Here is a 14,056-nt window from a genome sequence, read left to right on the forward strand (position 1 = left end):
GCCTTGCTGAAAATTCAAGCGCAGCTGAATATACTTGTTTAAACACGAGCTATTTTCGATCAAGCCACGAGCCGAGCCGAACCGACCCTGGCTCGAGCTCAGCTTGTTTAGAAATTGAGCTGTGCGAGGGCGCACTCGATCTTGAACTTAAACGAGCTGGCTCGAGCTCGGATCTTTTACTTTATCGAGTTGAAAGTTCAAGCCTTGTTGAACATTCGAGACGAGGTAAGTAGGCTCATTTAGAATCGAGCTATTTTCAAGCAAGCCACGAGCTGAACCGTGCTCAACTCGCTTAGAAATCAAGTCGAGCCGGCTTGTTTATAATCGAGCCATTTTCAAGCGAAAACTTTTTGAATAGCCTAATAAAAATAAGTCAGGTTGACTCAAAATACTATATTGAGGTGAAATTTGAGCATGAACTCGAACTAGGCTTAGATAACACTTGAGCTATATTCGTTTTTTTTACTAGGTATGGTTGTTTTATTGTGTCTGATACTTTTGTTTCCTAGTTACAAAGAGGTGAGAACAATTTTGTTTTAAGTGAGAGGATTAGACAGATATATGAGCTAACGAGTCGTTGAAATGAACTAATATGATATAGAATATCAAACAAAACTTTAAATAAATGTTGCAAAGTCGGGTTCTTGGCAAAATGGTTAGATGTAAACCGACCTTGTATAATGGCAAAATGGTTCATCAAACATCTATCGAGTGTGTCATTTTGTTTATCACGAATAGGTAACGACAATCATAAATGGAGCTTAGGTTGTAGTGAAAGAGAGAGAGAGAAAGGCTCATCAACAACCAAAACCGCTCCTGATTGTTACAAGTCCATCCGAATAGATCTATTGTTGTTAAGCTGAATTTTGGATTCGTTTAACCATGTTCTTCTCTTTTATTTGTTCTCCTCCCGGCTTATGGAGGAGACTGCTTTGGTCGTGATTGTTTTCCTGTTGGTGGTTGGTTATAAAGTTTAAAGTTTCAAAAAAATCTAATTTGGAGGGGTGCGCTAGGCCAAGGCAATAGTGCAACACCAAGGCGACGCTCAAAGACCCCCAATAGCAAGCTATTGTGATGGGTCTTTCTCCATAAGAAAATAAGATTAATATCAAGTGAGCCGATGATTGCTCACATATCAGATATTAAACCGATAAGAACAAATACTACACTTGATCTTAGCCAAAGGCCAAGAAAGGTATGCTTAATATCTCATTGGACCTCTAATTATATAGGCAGTCCATTCATATATGTATTCTTCACTCAGCCAAGTATATAGTTTTCATTCATCTCTCAGGGTTATATCATTGTCAACCAGATCTCCAAGATTACAAAACAACTTAAAACTTGATTATCATTTAGCAAAACTCACCTATTATTATCAAATCTTTTGATTTTTGTTGACCATACCATAGTAAGCAATCATTCATACACAATCATAATATAGATCCAACAACCGATCATATTCCGTTATTCTTGTTGGCAGATAGAATAGCCCACCGTCCAGTCGCCCTCTTAAGTCCTGCAAAAATAAACCGAGATATGACTTTTCGTTGACTGAAAAGTCAAATATATGTAGGTTAGCAAAAGTCAATCACCATAAAGGCAGAATAGAACTAGTCAATGTCACTGATTTAACATGGCCTGCAATTTCTTACCAAAGATCCAACTAAAAAATATGTACAGGATGGAATTTGGATAAGAAACATTGAGACCATTTCAATTCCATCAATCAAATTACAGGTAAAGTAAACTGAACTAAATAATTTTATAGCAACAAAATCACCAGATCCTAAATGTCATATAGAATTAATTAATTTTTAGTTAATTTGCAATATTTATATGATAAAAAACAAAGTGAATTTTAGGTGGGTTATAACTATAATATTATTGAAAAAAACTTGAATGTAATTAATGCCCGTTTTGGATTTAGAAAAAGCATTGGTCACATGCTAATATTCCACAGAGACGGGCACTACTTACATACTAGTTGAACGCAAAAGACTTATGATTAAATTAGTTTTCAGAAACTCAGATTCTGAAACATGAGTTGGTGGTCAAAGAGCATACCTGATATGAGGTGAAGCCAACTAATCTTGAACCACTTCGGTGTCAATTGTAAGATTCGGTTGATCATGAAGAAACAATGTTTCCGTGTAGGGCTGCACAAAAGAAACATTCCCCACTCCATCAAACCCAAGATTATCTATCTGCCTTGAGTGCGACTCATAAACAACAAATTGTCCACTATTAAACCGAATTATAGGATCGCCTCTCTGTCTAAATCCCATTAAGGATACCTCACTTGGTGTTTTAACATAGAAAGTGAATATCTTTGTAAATGAGTTAGGAACACCGCCCTCCATCATCCACAAACTATACACCATTCTATTAGGCTTTTCAACATTTTGAAGCACGACAAGAGACTCCCTTAGCTTTGATATGGTAGGATAATGTGTAGGACGGGCTAAGCTATCCGGAAGCTTTACTTCCCCGACTTCTTCGGTTGTGATATCAAATGAAATAATCAGATTTTCAAACGTAGCCGCTTTTCTAGCAAGCCAATAAACAACTCCACCTATAACTATCAAACAATCGTCATGCTCCGGATAAGAAAAGTAAAGCTTCGTAAGAATGGCATTGGCGGGTAGGCTTCTCCAAGCCCGTGTGCTTAATGTCCACACATCAACTTTATTTACCTCTTCCTCTTCCAATTCCAAATCATCTGCAAAGACATTCTCAACACATGTAATCTTGACAATCTTGAGGTCGTTAGTCTCAGGGCAAACCCCGAAACCTAACACGACGTCATGAATGAACCCGTTTGCCACAATAGGCACATCAACATGAAACCTTTCTCTAATACTTGGATTCCAAAGAAAAGCCGTGCCTCCAACTTTATAAAAACACAAAAGCCCGTCAGAACATCCGATACACTTGGTATAGTCAGGCAAACGGAGAGGAGGCAAGTAAACTCTATTTAGAGCAAAAGTATCATCATCAACAATTGACAAATATATTTCTTCTCTTATTTCTTCATCATAATATTGTACCCATATATGTTGCTTGTTGCTGCTATAGGAAGCAACGAAACCAGCACTATCGATATAAGACTTCCATGTCTTGGAGACCGATCGGAACTGAATCAACGACTTTACAGGGAGCCATTTCATGATTTGCTCTTGGATTTCGAGTGGTAAGTAGTTGTAGCGTGACATCATAAGCCTAAAAAATAAATAGCAACACAGGCAGACATACATACCGACCATCAGTTTCTCATCAAATCAAACCGTTTATCAATTTTCATAAAAGTATTACTTCATTTTCAATAAATCTTGCATAATTATCCTTAAACTTCAAAAAAAAAATTTAACAAAACTACGTAACAATCTAGCTAACAGCAGTTTGATAATCAAGTCTACAGCATACAATTAATAATATAAAACCAATCAATATGTATTGTATTAGCCCTAAAATTACCTTTTGTTGAGACAAATTCAGAGAAGTGTGTGGCTGGTGAGTGTTGGCCGAAGCACAATGTGTTATGTGTGTGTTGCGATGTTAAGAGTTACAATGGTTGTTTTGGTTGAAACTATGAAATGATCAACCAAAGGTAATTTTAATATTAACAATAGAAGGGTATAAATACAAGAAAATAAAAATCTGTTACAAGTTACAAATCAGCTACATTAAAGACTAATTAAACCTATTCAAAACTATTCAAAAATATGATCATAAGTTACAGATTTGAGATAGTTTGAATTATTTTTTGGAGGGATATTATTATTGCTAATATGCCCCCACAAGATGGACGATCTTGAAATAAGTCCCAAATAAAATTTATAAGAGAGTAAAATGCAGCGGAAAATGGTCCCAAAAAAAATTTTAAGTGACACTTATTAAAACATAACACGGTTATAATCATACCTGACCCGCAGTTCACTCGGTTCCCCCCAAATTCAAGTTTTGAATTTTGTAACATGTATTACTATGTAACCTCCTTGTAACAATTGTATTTATTTTCCTTTACCTTGGCCATAAATTATGCCTTGATCTTAGCTATCCTCTTGTATATGTAACCTGCCATTGTAAATGAAAGATATCAAGTTGATTAAGTTTGTGTTGGTGTTTCTTATAATATTCATATCCATATGTTAACTTACATATAAATTAATCACATAATACTAATATATATATATATATATGTATTGTTTTATAGTTAATAATTTTGCTTAGATATAAAAAGCAATAATAAACCTTTAATGAACAAACATAAACGAATACAAACGGACGTACACGAACACCTTATCAAATAAACACGAACGCAAACAAACACATTATCAGAGTTTCAGTTAGTTAATCAAACGAAATTCCTTATTCATGTCCATTCATTTATTAAACAATCGACCATAAATGAACTTCCAGCCGAACAGTTCACCACGAGCAGTTCGCTTACCGAAACGTATTAACGCCACGAGTGTACGAATTCTGATATAATTCAACTGAATGTGTTATCTCGATGTAATTGAATCTATAAACCTAACTAACTTAATAAAAAACGAGTAATCAGTGATTCAGTGAATCACCTTACGATTCGAAGAATCATAATCTAATCACTCAATTCAGTTCACATAACTCACAAATCGAATCTCTAAGCCTAGCAATTTCAATAATAATAATAATAATAATAATAATCAGTGAATCACCATACGATTCGACGAATCGTTACTATCGTAGAAGCAAACCGAAGCCAATCCTCTCTTCACCGCCTCTCTGTTTCCGTACGTCAACCGATTAATACTCCGGTTCGATAGCCATAACGACGTCGTAACAGCGTTACGGTGTGCTCTGTGAGTCGATTGAAATAGAGGTTTAAGCGGAAGTGTGAATAATGAAGCTTGAGATAATAATAATAATAATAATAATAATAATAATAATAATAATAATAATAATAATAATAATAATGTCATCGCCGGTGAGTTTGTGGTTCAGTTGGCGGTTGATATTTACAAGATAAGGTACGGTTGTGGAGGTTATGAGTTTTCGATAAAGTAGGAGTTTAGCCGAGCAGACTCGTTTAGACTCAGAGTTATTTTCGAGCAAACCACGAGCTGAGCCGACCCTGGCTCGAGCTCAACTAGTTTAAAATTCGAGTCAAGATGGCTCGTTTAGAATCGAGCTAATTTTAAGCAAGAAGCAAACTTTTTGACTCAAAATACTATACCGAGGTGAAATTTGAGCACTAACTCGAACTAGGCTTAGATAACACTCGAGCTATATTCGTTTTATTTGGCCAAACGTAGTGGGCGAGAATGTGGGCGAAATTGGGGCGGAACACCGCCCCCTGGGCGAAATGGGGCGGGGGCATGGGGTATTTGTCGCCGGAAGGGGGAAAGATTTTATTATTATAATACTATGTGTGTGTGTGTTATATATACATATATATATATATATATATATATATATATATATATATATATATATATATACTATTTGTAGCTCCTACATCATTACACCCCCAAAACAAATTCATACCCTTTGCTGACTGGGCACCACGTGTCGCAATTCGCCCTAATTTATAGTCCTTTCACTACGCATAGCCTTACTGGGTATGGTTATTTTATAAGTGAGAACATTTTAGTTTTAAGTGAGAGGATTAGACAGATTATATGAGCTAACGAGTCTTTGAAATGAACTAATACGATATAAAATAACATACAAAACTTTAATAAAAGGTTGCAAATTCGGGTTCTTGGTCGACTATTCATCTACCAAGATCCAACCTTGTATCAAACTTTTACTTACTAACTAATTGCAACAATTTACTTTGAAGTCTTACCGTTGATTCATGGTTAGATGTAAATCGACCTTGTATAATGGCAAAATGGTTCGTCAAACATCTATCGAGTGTGTCATTTTGTAATCACGAATCAGTAACGACAATCATAAATGGAGTTTAGGTTAGAGAGAGAGAAAGGCTCATCAACAACCAAAACCGCTTCTGACTGTATCAAGTCCATTCGAATAGATCTATTGTTGTTAAGCTGAATTTTGGATTCGTTTAACCATGTCTCGGAGGGGTGCGCCAGGCCAAGGCAATAGTGCAACACCAAGGCGACGCTCAAAGACCCCTCCAATGGCAAGCTATTGTGATGGGTCTTTCTCCATAAGAAAATAAGATTAATATTGTGTGAGCCAATGATTACTCACATATCAGATATCAAACCGATAAAAACAAATACTACACTTGATCTTAGCCAAAAGGCCGAGAAAGGTATTCTTAATAGTTAATATCTCCTTAAACCTCTAGTTATACAGGCAATCGATTCATATATATATGAATGCACTCTTCATTCGCAAGCGCTTCGCTGTACCATTAGACTATTGCCATTTTGTTCTAAAGCAGTTAACATACATTATTCACTATTATCAAAAAGAAAAATCCTTTCTCTTTGTAAGGACTTTTATCAAGCTTATGAAGAGCGATATAACATACAAGTAGGGGCGAAGTATACCCACCCCGGCCCCATGTTTTTTTCGCGTCGGTGTAAATTTACCCGCTTTCATCTAAAAATTTTTATACGTAGTGTAAATTTAGCCGTTTTCGATAAAAAATTTGAGCCCGGTCACCCTCGTTTGTGAAATTTTTTAATACATTTTGAGTCCCCTCGGTATCTTAGTCCAAGCTTCGCTACTAATTATAGCTAAAAGAGAAACTTATTTTTGAATGAAACTCCGGAGGTAATTGATTAAACATTTAACTTTTCTCTAGTTTTAAAAGCTTTTTGGTTTAATACTTTAATAATTTGTAGGGCTTGAATTTACTTTAAATGCTAAAATTGTGTAGGGGCCTTTTTTATGTTGATTTTTGTATCTAATGATGAATCTTAGACTTTGAAAATATCCAAGAGTTCTAAATTCCTTTGGTTTCATTTGTATGGTTTTATAGACATTTTAACAATAGAGTTAAGACTTAAGATAACTGTTCAATGAAAACTTTCTAGAGTTTTGTATATGTTTTCAAAATGATTATACCGCTAGGAATCACTACTAAAAACCCGAATTGAAGCAAAATGAATATTTATAAAATGTTCGTGTTGGGCGGATCCACATAGTAAGGATCGGGATTCAAAAACACCAACTTTTTTTAATAATTTACTAGAAGCGGTAAATTAAACTTTTAAGGACCCCATAAAAATTAGAATTTAAAACCTATACTACTAGTAATGTTGAACTGGTCGAGTGGAAAGTTCGCTACCGTTTCTTTTTTTTTTTATAGCATATTCAATATTACGGTGTGTCTGAGATTCCTTATTTTACCTATTTATAACTTTTCTCATAAGTTAATAAGTTACAAATTTGTAACTTATTAACTTGTCATCTCACAACATATCACAATACTAATAGAGGTGGGCAAAAGAATCGGTTAACCGAATCGACCCGGAAATAAAACAAAAACTGAGCCGGTTTGAAACCGATCATGTAAAAACCGATTGAAATCGTAGGTTCAAAACCGGTTTGTAATTTTCTCTATCAAAACCGGTTAATCAAACCGAAACCGATCAAAACTCAAACCAAAACCGACTGTAGCCTGGCCAATAAACCCCCTCCATATCATATCCATGTAAGAAACGAGCCATCAAAGCCCCTTTCTATAACGTCCTGCTGTGGTTTAAAGCCCTTTAACGCCCCCCCCCCCCCCCCCCACACACACATATATATACAGGGGTGGGTTATAATAAAAAGAAATAGTTTTATAGGAAGAGTAATAATCAATCTAGGCCATTGGATTTATAATTTAATGATTGAGATTGGTAGTTTTTAAACTACCAAATAGTTTCCTAGAATTAAGGATTTATGCTACATAGTTTATATATACTGGGACGGATCTACTATACAAATGGGTGGATCAGAGGGTGTTTATTAGAAAATATTAAAGGAACCACCTCATTTACATTTGACGTGCTTGTATAGCTGGTAAGTTACCTTGAGGTCAGGTTCAATTCCGGTTTTTTAAACTTATTTTTTTTAACTCACTCTTATATCAATTTGGATTTTATAATAATAGTACACAAACACCACAAAACACACTGCAGCAAGCCTACCAGCCATCCACGTCCGTTCTCCGACCACCGCGGTACCGCCGTCCTTCTACACTCCTCCTGCCGCTGCATAACCTTTCACTCTTTCTCGAAGCTCGATTACTCGAATCCTCCCACTTTGAAGGTAAATTTACATTCATTGTTAAATGTTAATTGTTCTTAACTGTTAACTACCTATTTGTTAAATATAGTTTTAGTTTGTTAGATTGTTGGTTTTAATTTGTTAGGTTATTAAAAAGATAAGCTGCAGAAGGTTCTGCAGAGTGGATCAGAGGGTGTTTGTTAAATGTTGAATTATTATTATTATTAAAAGTGGAATAATAATAATAAATAATAATAATAATGTTGATTGTTTGTTGAATTGGGTGTTTTGATTTAGATGGTGTTAGTTGCTTTTGGATTTTGAGAAGGTTGTTATGTTTTGGATTCCGGCTTCCTTTTGTTTTAATGTATTCTCTCTGTTCTTTAAGCGTAGTTGTCAAAGGCGCAAGGCGCGCTTAAAATGTCCGTAGATTAACAAGGCGCGTAGCATAAGCATACCGTTTTTAGGGGTTTTAAACATGTTTTTGACTTGTTAGGGTTAGTTTGAAGGGTTGTTTAGTTTTAAAACAAGATTGGAGAAAGATAAGCTTCAGAAGGTTCTTCAGAGTGGTTCGAATGGTGTTTGTTGAATTACTGCTTGGAGCGGAATAATGTTGATTGTTTGTTGAATTGAGTATTTTGATTTAGATTGTATTAGTTTTGATGTTTGTTGTTTTTGGATTTCGAGAAGTTTGTTATGTTTTGGATTTCAGAATCCTTCTTTTGTGTATTGTCTTTGTTCTTTTAACCGTAGTTGTCAAAGGCGCAATGCGCATTCAAGGCGTTGTGACTTGTGAGCCTTGGGTCCAGGCACAGTTTCTTAGTTTTTAATTTGCTATTTTATCGTATTTTTATTATGTTATGAACTTTACCCGAACCATCGAACCGACCCGGAATTTTTTATACCCGACTCTATCAAATTGAAACATCAAAAACCGACACACAATGTGTGTGTGTGTATGAGAGTGAGAGAAAGAGAGAGAAACACATGGCCCCACCACCACTTTTCCCTTAGGCGGCGGTCTTCATGAGCACCCCTCCCCCCACCCCGCCCCGATGCCCCTTTGTTAGTGCTCCTCGATGGTGTTAAAGCCTGAAGGCACCCCAACCCCGTCCATAGCAAACCGCCTAACCGGTTTGAACCCCGAAACCTATTATAAACCGATTTTGATTTTTGTTGACCAAACCAGACATCTTTCAACCCAAACAGCCATTGTAACTCTCAACATCGCAACACATATAACACATTGTGTGTGCTTCAGCCAACACTCACCAGCCACGCACTTCTCTGAAACAAAAGGTAATTTTAGGGCTAGCTAATACAATATTGATTGGTTTTATATTATTACTTGTATGTTGTAGACTTGATTATCAAACTGCTGTTAGCTAGATTGTTACTGAGTTTTATTAAAATTGATAAACGGTTCGATTTCGATGAGAAATTGATTGTCTGTGTTGCTATTTATTTTTTAGGGTTTGGAGTTAAAAAGAGGCTTATGATGTCACACTACAACTACTTACCACTCGAAATCCAAGAGCAAATCATGAAATGGCTCCCTGTCAAGTCGTTGATTCGGTTCCGATCGGTCTCCAAGACATGGAAGTCTTATATCGACAGTGCCGGTTTCGTTGCTTCCTATAGCAGCAACAAGCAACATATATGGGTACAATATTATGATGAACAAGTAAGAGAAGAAAGATATTTGTCAATCGTTGATGATGATACTTTTGCCCTAAATAGAGTTAACTTGACCCCTCTCCCTTTGCCCGACTATACCAAGTATATCGGATGCTCCGACGGGCTTTTGTGTTTTTATCTTGGTTGCACCGCTTTTTTTTGGAATCCGAGTATTAGAAGAGGGTTTCATCTTGATGTGCCTATTGAGGCACACGGGTGTCTTCATGACGTCGTGTTAGGTTTCGGGGTTTGCCGTGAGACTAATGACCTCAAGATTGTCAAGATTACATGTGTTGAGAATGTCTTTTCAGCTGCTTTTGAATTGGAAGAGGAAGTAGTAAATAAAGTTGACGTGTGGACATTAAGCACACGGGCTTGGAGAAGCCTACCCGCCAATGCCATTCTTACGAAGCTTTACTTTTCTAATCCGGAGCATGCCGGTCGTTTGATAGCTATAGGTGGAGTTGTTTATTGGCTTGCTAGTGAAGAGTTTCCGTTTGAAAATCTGATTATTTCATTTGATATCACAACTGAAGAACTCGGGGAAGTAGACCTTCCAGATAGCTTAGCCAATCCGCAGTATCTTACCATATCTAAGCTAAGGGAGTCTCTTGTCGTGCTTCAAAACGTTGAAGAGCCTAACAGAATGGTGTATAATTTGTGGATGATGGAGGGCGGTGTTCCAAACTCATTTACAAAGATATTCACTTTCTATGTTAACACACCAAGTGAGGTATCCTTAATGGGATTTAGACAGAGAGGCGATCCTATAATTCGGTTTAATAGTGGACGACTTGTTGTTTATGAGTCGCACTCAAGGCAGATAGATAATCTTGGGTTTGATGGAGTGGGGAATGTTTCTTTTGTGCAGCCCTACACAGAAACATTGCTTCTTCATGATCAACCGAATCTTACAATTGATACCGAAGTGGTTCAAGATCAGTTGGCTTCATTTCATATCAGGTATGCTCTTTGACCACCAACTCATGTTTCAGAATCTGAGTTTCTGAAAACTAATTTAATCATAAGTCTTTTGCGTTCAACTAGTATGTAATTAGTGCCTATGGGTGTGCGTGGTGCGGTTCAATACGGTTTTTGACTAAAACTGAACCAAAAACCAAACTTTTGGTTTTATGATTATTTAAAACAGTTCGGTTTCGGTTTTTGGGTTCGGTTCGGTTTTGGATGCTGTTTTTTCGATTTTGCTAATCGAGCTAAAACTTTTTGCTCAAAAAAAAAACTTTAAACAAGATATTGAAATTGGGCATGATATTTTTTTCTTTAAACTAATAATTAATAGAATATTGAATATTTGGACCTCAAATATTAGAAGCTAATAAAAGATTGATTTAAAATCAAAATTCAAAACTAAAATTACTAGCTAGCATGGTTTAAAAAGGCGTTCCGAGGCGCGCCTCGGTGGAAAAACGCGTTAGAGGCTTAGCCTCATAAGGGTATACTGAAACCTAAGCCTCGACCTTTGCGAGGCGGTTCGAGGCGGTGAGGCTTAAGCCTCACTAGAAGTTGTAAAATATGCCAAATTTTTTTTTTGGACTTCTTTTTGTTGAATATGGTATTCGTGGAGCTACAAGGCACTTCTCGACTTCCGACGGCTAATTCCGGCGCCGGGAGCATGCCGGAAACCTACCGGAAATTAAGAAGAGTGGCTGCAGGAAGTAGAAGCTGCTTGAAGAAGCATTTTAGCTTTTTAGGTTTAACAAAGTATCGGTTTTTTAATATATAACCTTCTATCTAACACAAGTTTATATTTAGGGCCTAAAAGTTGTAAACTTAGTTTGTGTAAACTTTTACATAAAAAGTGTAAAATTAGTTTGTGTATCTGAACATTTAACTCGTTTATCTTCACTAGTTTATATTCGATCCATAAACTTATAAACTTTTACATAAAATTTATAAAACTAACATTATTTATATAGATTATATATACAATTTTAATTTTTTAATGTTAAAAGTGTGATTTTTTATAAATTATATATATATTTTTATTTTTATTAATTATGTTTTGAGGCTTGCGCCTCGAGAGTCTAACAGAAAACGCCTCGAGGCTCGTTTCCGCCTTTTTAAACCTTGCTAGCTAGTTATTAGTTATTAACCATATGTAGAAATATATGTTAAAAGTTAAACTAAAAACAGTCATCGGTAGATTTTGTATTTATGGTTACGGTGAAGATGTTATAGTTATTTCGATTTTTTTGGTCGTTTCGGTTCGGTTTTTTCGGATCTTAACAAAATACAAAACCGAACCAAAACCAATATATCGGTTTTCGCTAAAGTTCAAGACCGAACCGCAGGTTTCTAATTCGGTTAGGTTTTTTCGGTTCGGCTTTTTTTTTTTGGTGTTTTCGGTTTTGTGCACACCCCTATTAGTGCCTGTGTGTGTGGAATATTAGCACGAGACCAATGCTTTTTCGGACCACAAATCTGCTTTCTTATCATTTCTAAATCCAAAACGGGCATTAATTACATTCTAGTTTTTTTCAATAATATTATAGTTATAACCCACCTAAAATTCACTTTGTTTTTTATCATATAAATATTGCAAATTAACTCAAAAATAAATAATTCTATATGACATTTAGGATCTGGTGATTTTGTTGCTATAAAATTATTTAGTCCAGTTTACTTTACCTGTAATTTGATTGATAGAATTGAAATGGTCTCAATGTTTCTTATCCAAATTCAATTTTTTACATGTTCGCGGTTGGTGCAAAATAATAGTTGGATCTTCGATAAGAAATTGCAGGCCATGCTAAACCAGTGACATTGACTAGTTCTATTTGTGCCTTATGGCGATTGATATTTGCAAACCTACATATATTTGACTTTTCAGTCAACGAAAAGTCATATCTTGGTTTATTTTTGCAGTACTTAAGAGGGCGACTGGACGGTGGGCTATTCTATCTGCCAACAAGAATATCGGAATATGATTGGTTGTTGGTTCTATATTTCTTACTATGGTATGGTCAACAAAAGTCAAAAGATTTGATAATAACAGGTGAGTTTTGCTAAATGATAATCAGGTTTAAGTTGTTTTGTAATCTTGGAGATCTTTAAAGCTGTGATTAGCTAACTAGAAGTGTTCAATCCCGTCGGTATATGAATATTAATTGGTTTAAATATGTTTTTCAAAGGATTATACTTGTTTGTGTTCTATTAGCTAGATGTAGTTTTAGTGATATTAGTTGTATTAGGACACATTGCTGTTCTTTTATTATGGTCCAGGCTGCAATATTATGCAATTTTGTTGGTGTTTCTCAAGAAGTATTTATGAGAGTGGCATTTATATTGGAGTGACCACTAAAGGCATACATGTGGACTAAGCAATATAAGGTACCTTCTTGCTTCTTGTATGCAGTTCCGAAGCTTGGACTAAGATACCGGGGGGGAGGGGGACTCAAAATGTATTTAAAAAAATCACAAACGAGGGGGGACCATGCTCAAACTTTTGATCGAAAACGGATAAATTTACACTGCTGCGAAAAAAACAGGGGGGCTGAGGCCACCCCGGGCCCTAGGTATACTTCGCCCCAAGGCCCTAGCTATCATCATCTATGTTACCATCGTCTCCAACATGTCACAAGGCTTTATGTTCATCTAATTACATTGTGAAAGTACATAGGACATACCTTTGATCACCAAGCTGCCAACTACCATGTAGCGGAAGTGCGGAACCAACAGAGCATGACAACAACTACAAACCAACAGAGTACAACACCAACAACGATAGAAGGCTGTTACATAACCAAACACATTAAACATTATACAACAAACTACTGAAGCTCCCAAAACAATAGACAAATGGCAATGCAAACTAGAAGTATCAAATAAACATATGCACTCATAAAAAGACACTCTTGTAACCATGTGCATTTGCTATGAACATAGTTTGGCTCCTCAACAATAATGTTTAGCTCACTATATAAGCTAAAATCCGCTAAAACTTAATTTTGCAAGGTATATTGACTTGTTTAATGGATGCATAAACATAGATAATAAGGTTCTTACTGAACAAACAGGGATCCAAGATGCAATCGTTCGATGGGAACGGGTGATGAAAATTTTAATTTTTCCTTGTAATTTCATGTTTTATCTGGTATTAAATGGTGAGCAGAAAATCGAATTAACCGAATCGCAACCGAATAACCAAAAGAACCGAACCGAAGCATTAAACGACGGT

At 35.9% G+C, this 14,056-nt stretch overlaps 2 protein-coding genes and 2 non-coding genes across 4 annotated transcripts; 1 reads left to right on the forward strand and 3 right to left on the reverse strand.

Moving 5' to 3' along the window:
• Positions 1-999: 999 nt before the first annotated feature.
• Positions 1,000-1,199, reverse strand: LOC143554403 (U2 spliceosomal RNA). The gene has a single exon (XR_013139011.1). It is a non-coding gene; the product is annotated as a U2 spliceosomal RNA (small nuclear RNA).
• Positions 1,200-2,087: 888 nt separating this feature from the next.
• LOC143554372 (putative F-box protein At3g16210) lies at positions 2,088-5,076 on the reverse strand. Its single transcript, XM_077044140.1, has 3 exons — positions 4,727-5,076; positions 4,584-4,606; positions 2,088-3,222 (listed from the first exon to the last, which is right to left on the reverse strand). The coding sequence occupies exons 2-3, from the start codon at positions 4,601-4,603 to the stop codon at positions 2,088-2,090; spliced, it is 1,155 nt and encodes a 384-aa protein (XP_076900255.1). The 5' UTR covers positions 4,604-4,606; positions 4,727-5,076.
• A 996-nt stretch (positions 5,077-6,072) lies between these two features.
• Positions 6,073-6,275, reverse strand: LOC143554404 (U2 spliceosomal RNA). The gene has a single exon (XR_013139012.1). It is a non-coding gene; the product is annotated as a U2 spliceosomal RNA (small nuclear RNA).
• Positions 6,276-8,063: 1,788 nt separating this feature from the next.
• LOC143554390 (F-box/kelch-repeat protein At3g23880-like) lies at positions 8,064-10,834 on the forward strand. Its single transcript, XM_077044154.1, has 2 exons — positions 8,064-8,223; positions 9,654-10,834. The coding sequence occupies exon 2, from the start codon at positions 9,677-9,679 to the stop codon at positions 10,832-10,834; it is 1,158 nt and encodes a 385-aa protein (XP_076900269.1). The 5' UTR covers positions 8,064-8,223; positions 9,654-9,676.
• Positions 10,835-14,056: the final 3,222 nt, after the last annotated feature.

The sequence above is a fragment of the Bidens hawaiensis genome, unplaced genomic scaffold (genome assembly GCF_021521415.1).
Source record: "Bidens hawaiensis isolate Kalapana, Puna unplaced genomic scaffold, B.hawaiensis_p1.1 tig00017670_1, whole genome shotgun sequence".
NCBI classification, from domain to species: domain Eukaryota; kingdom Viridiplantae; phylum Streptophyta; class Magnoliopsida; order Asterales; family Asteraceae; genus Bidens; species Bidens hawaiensis.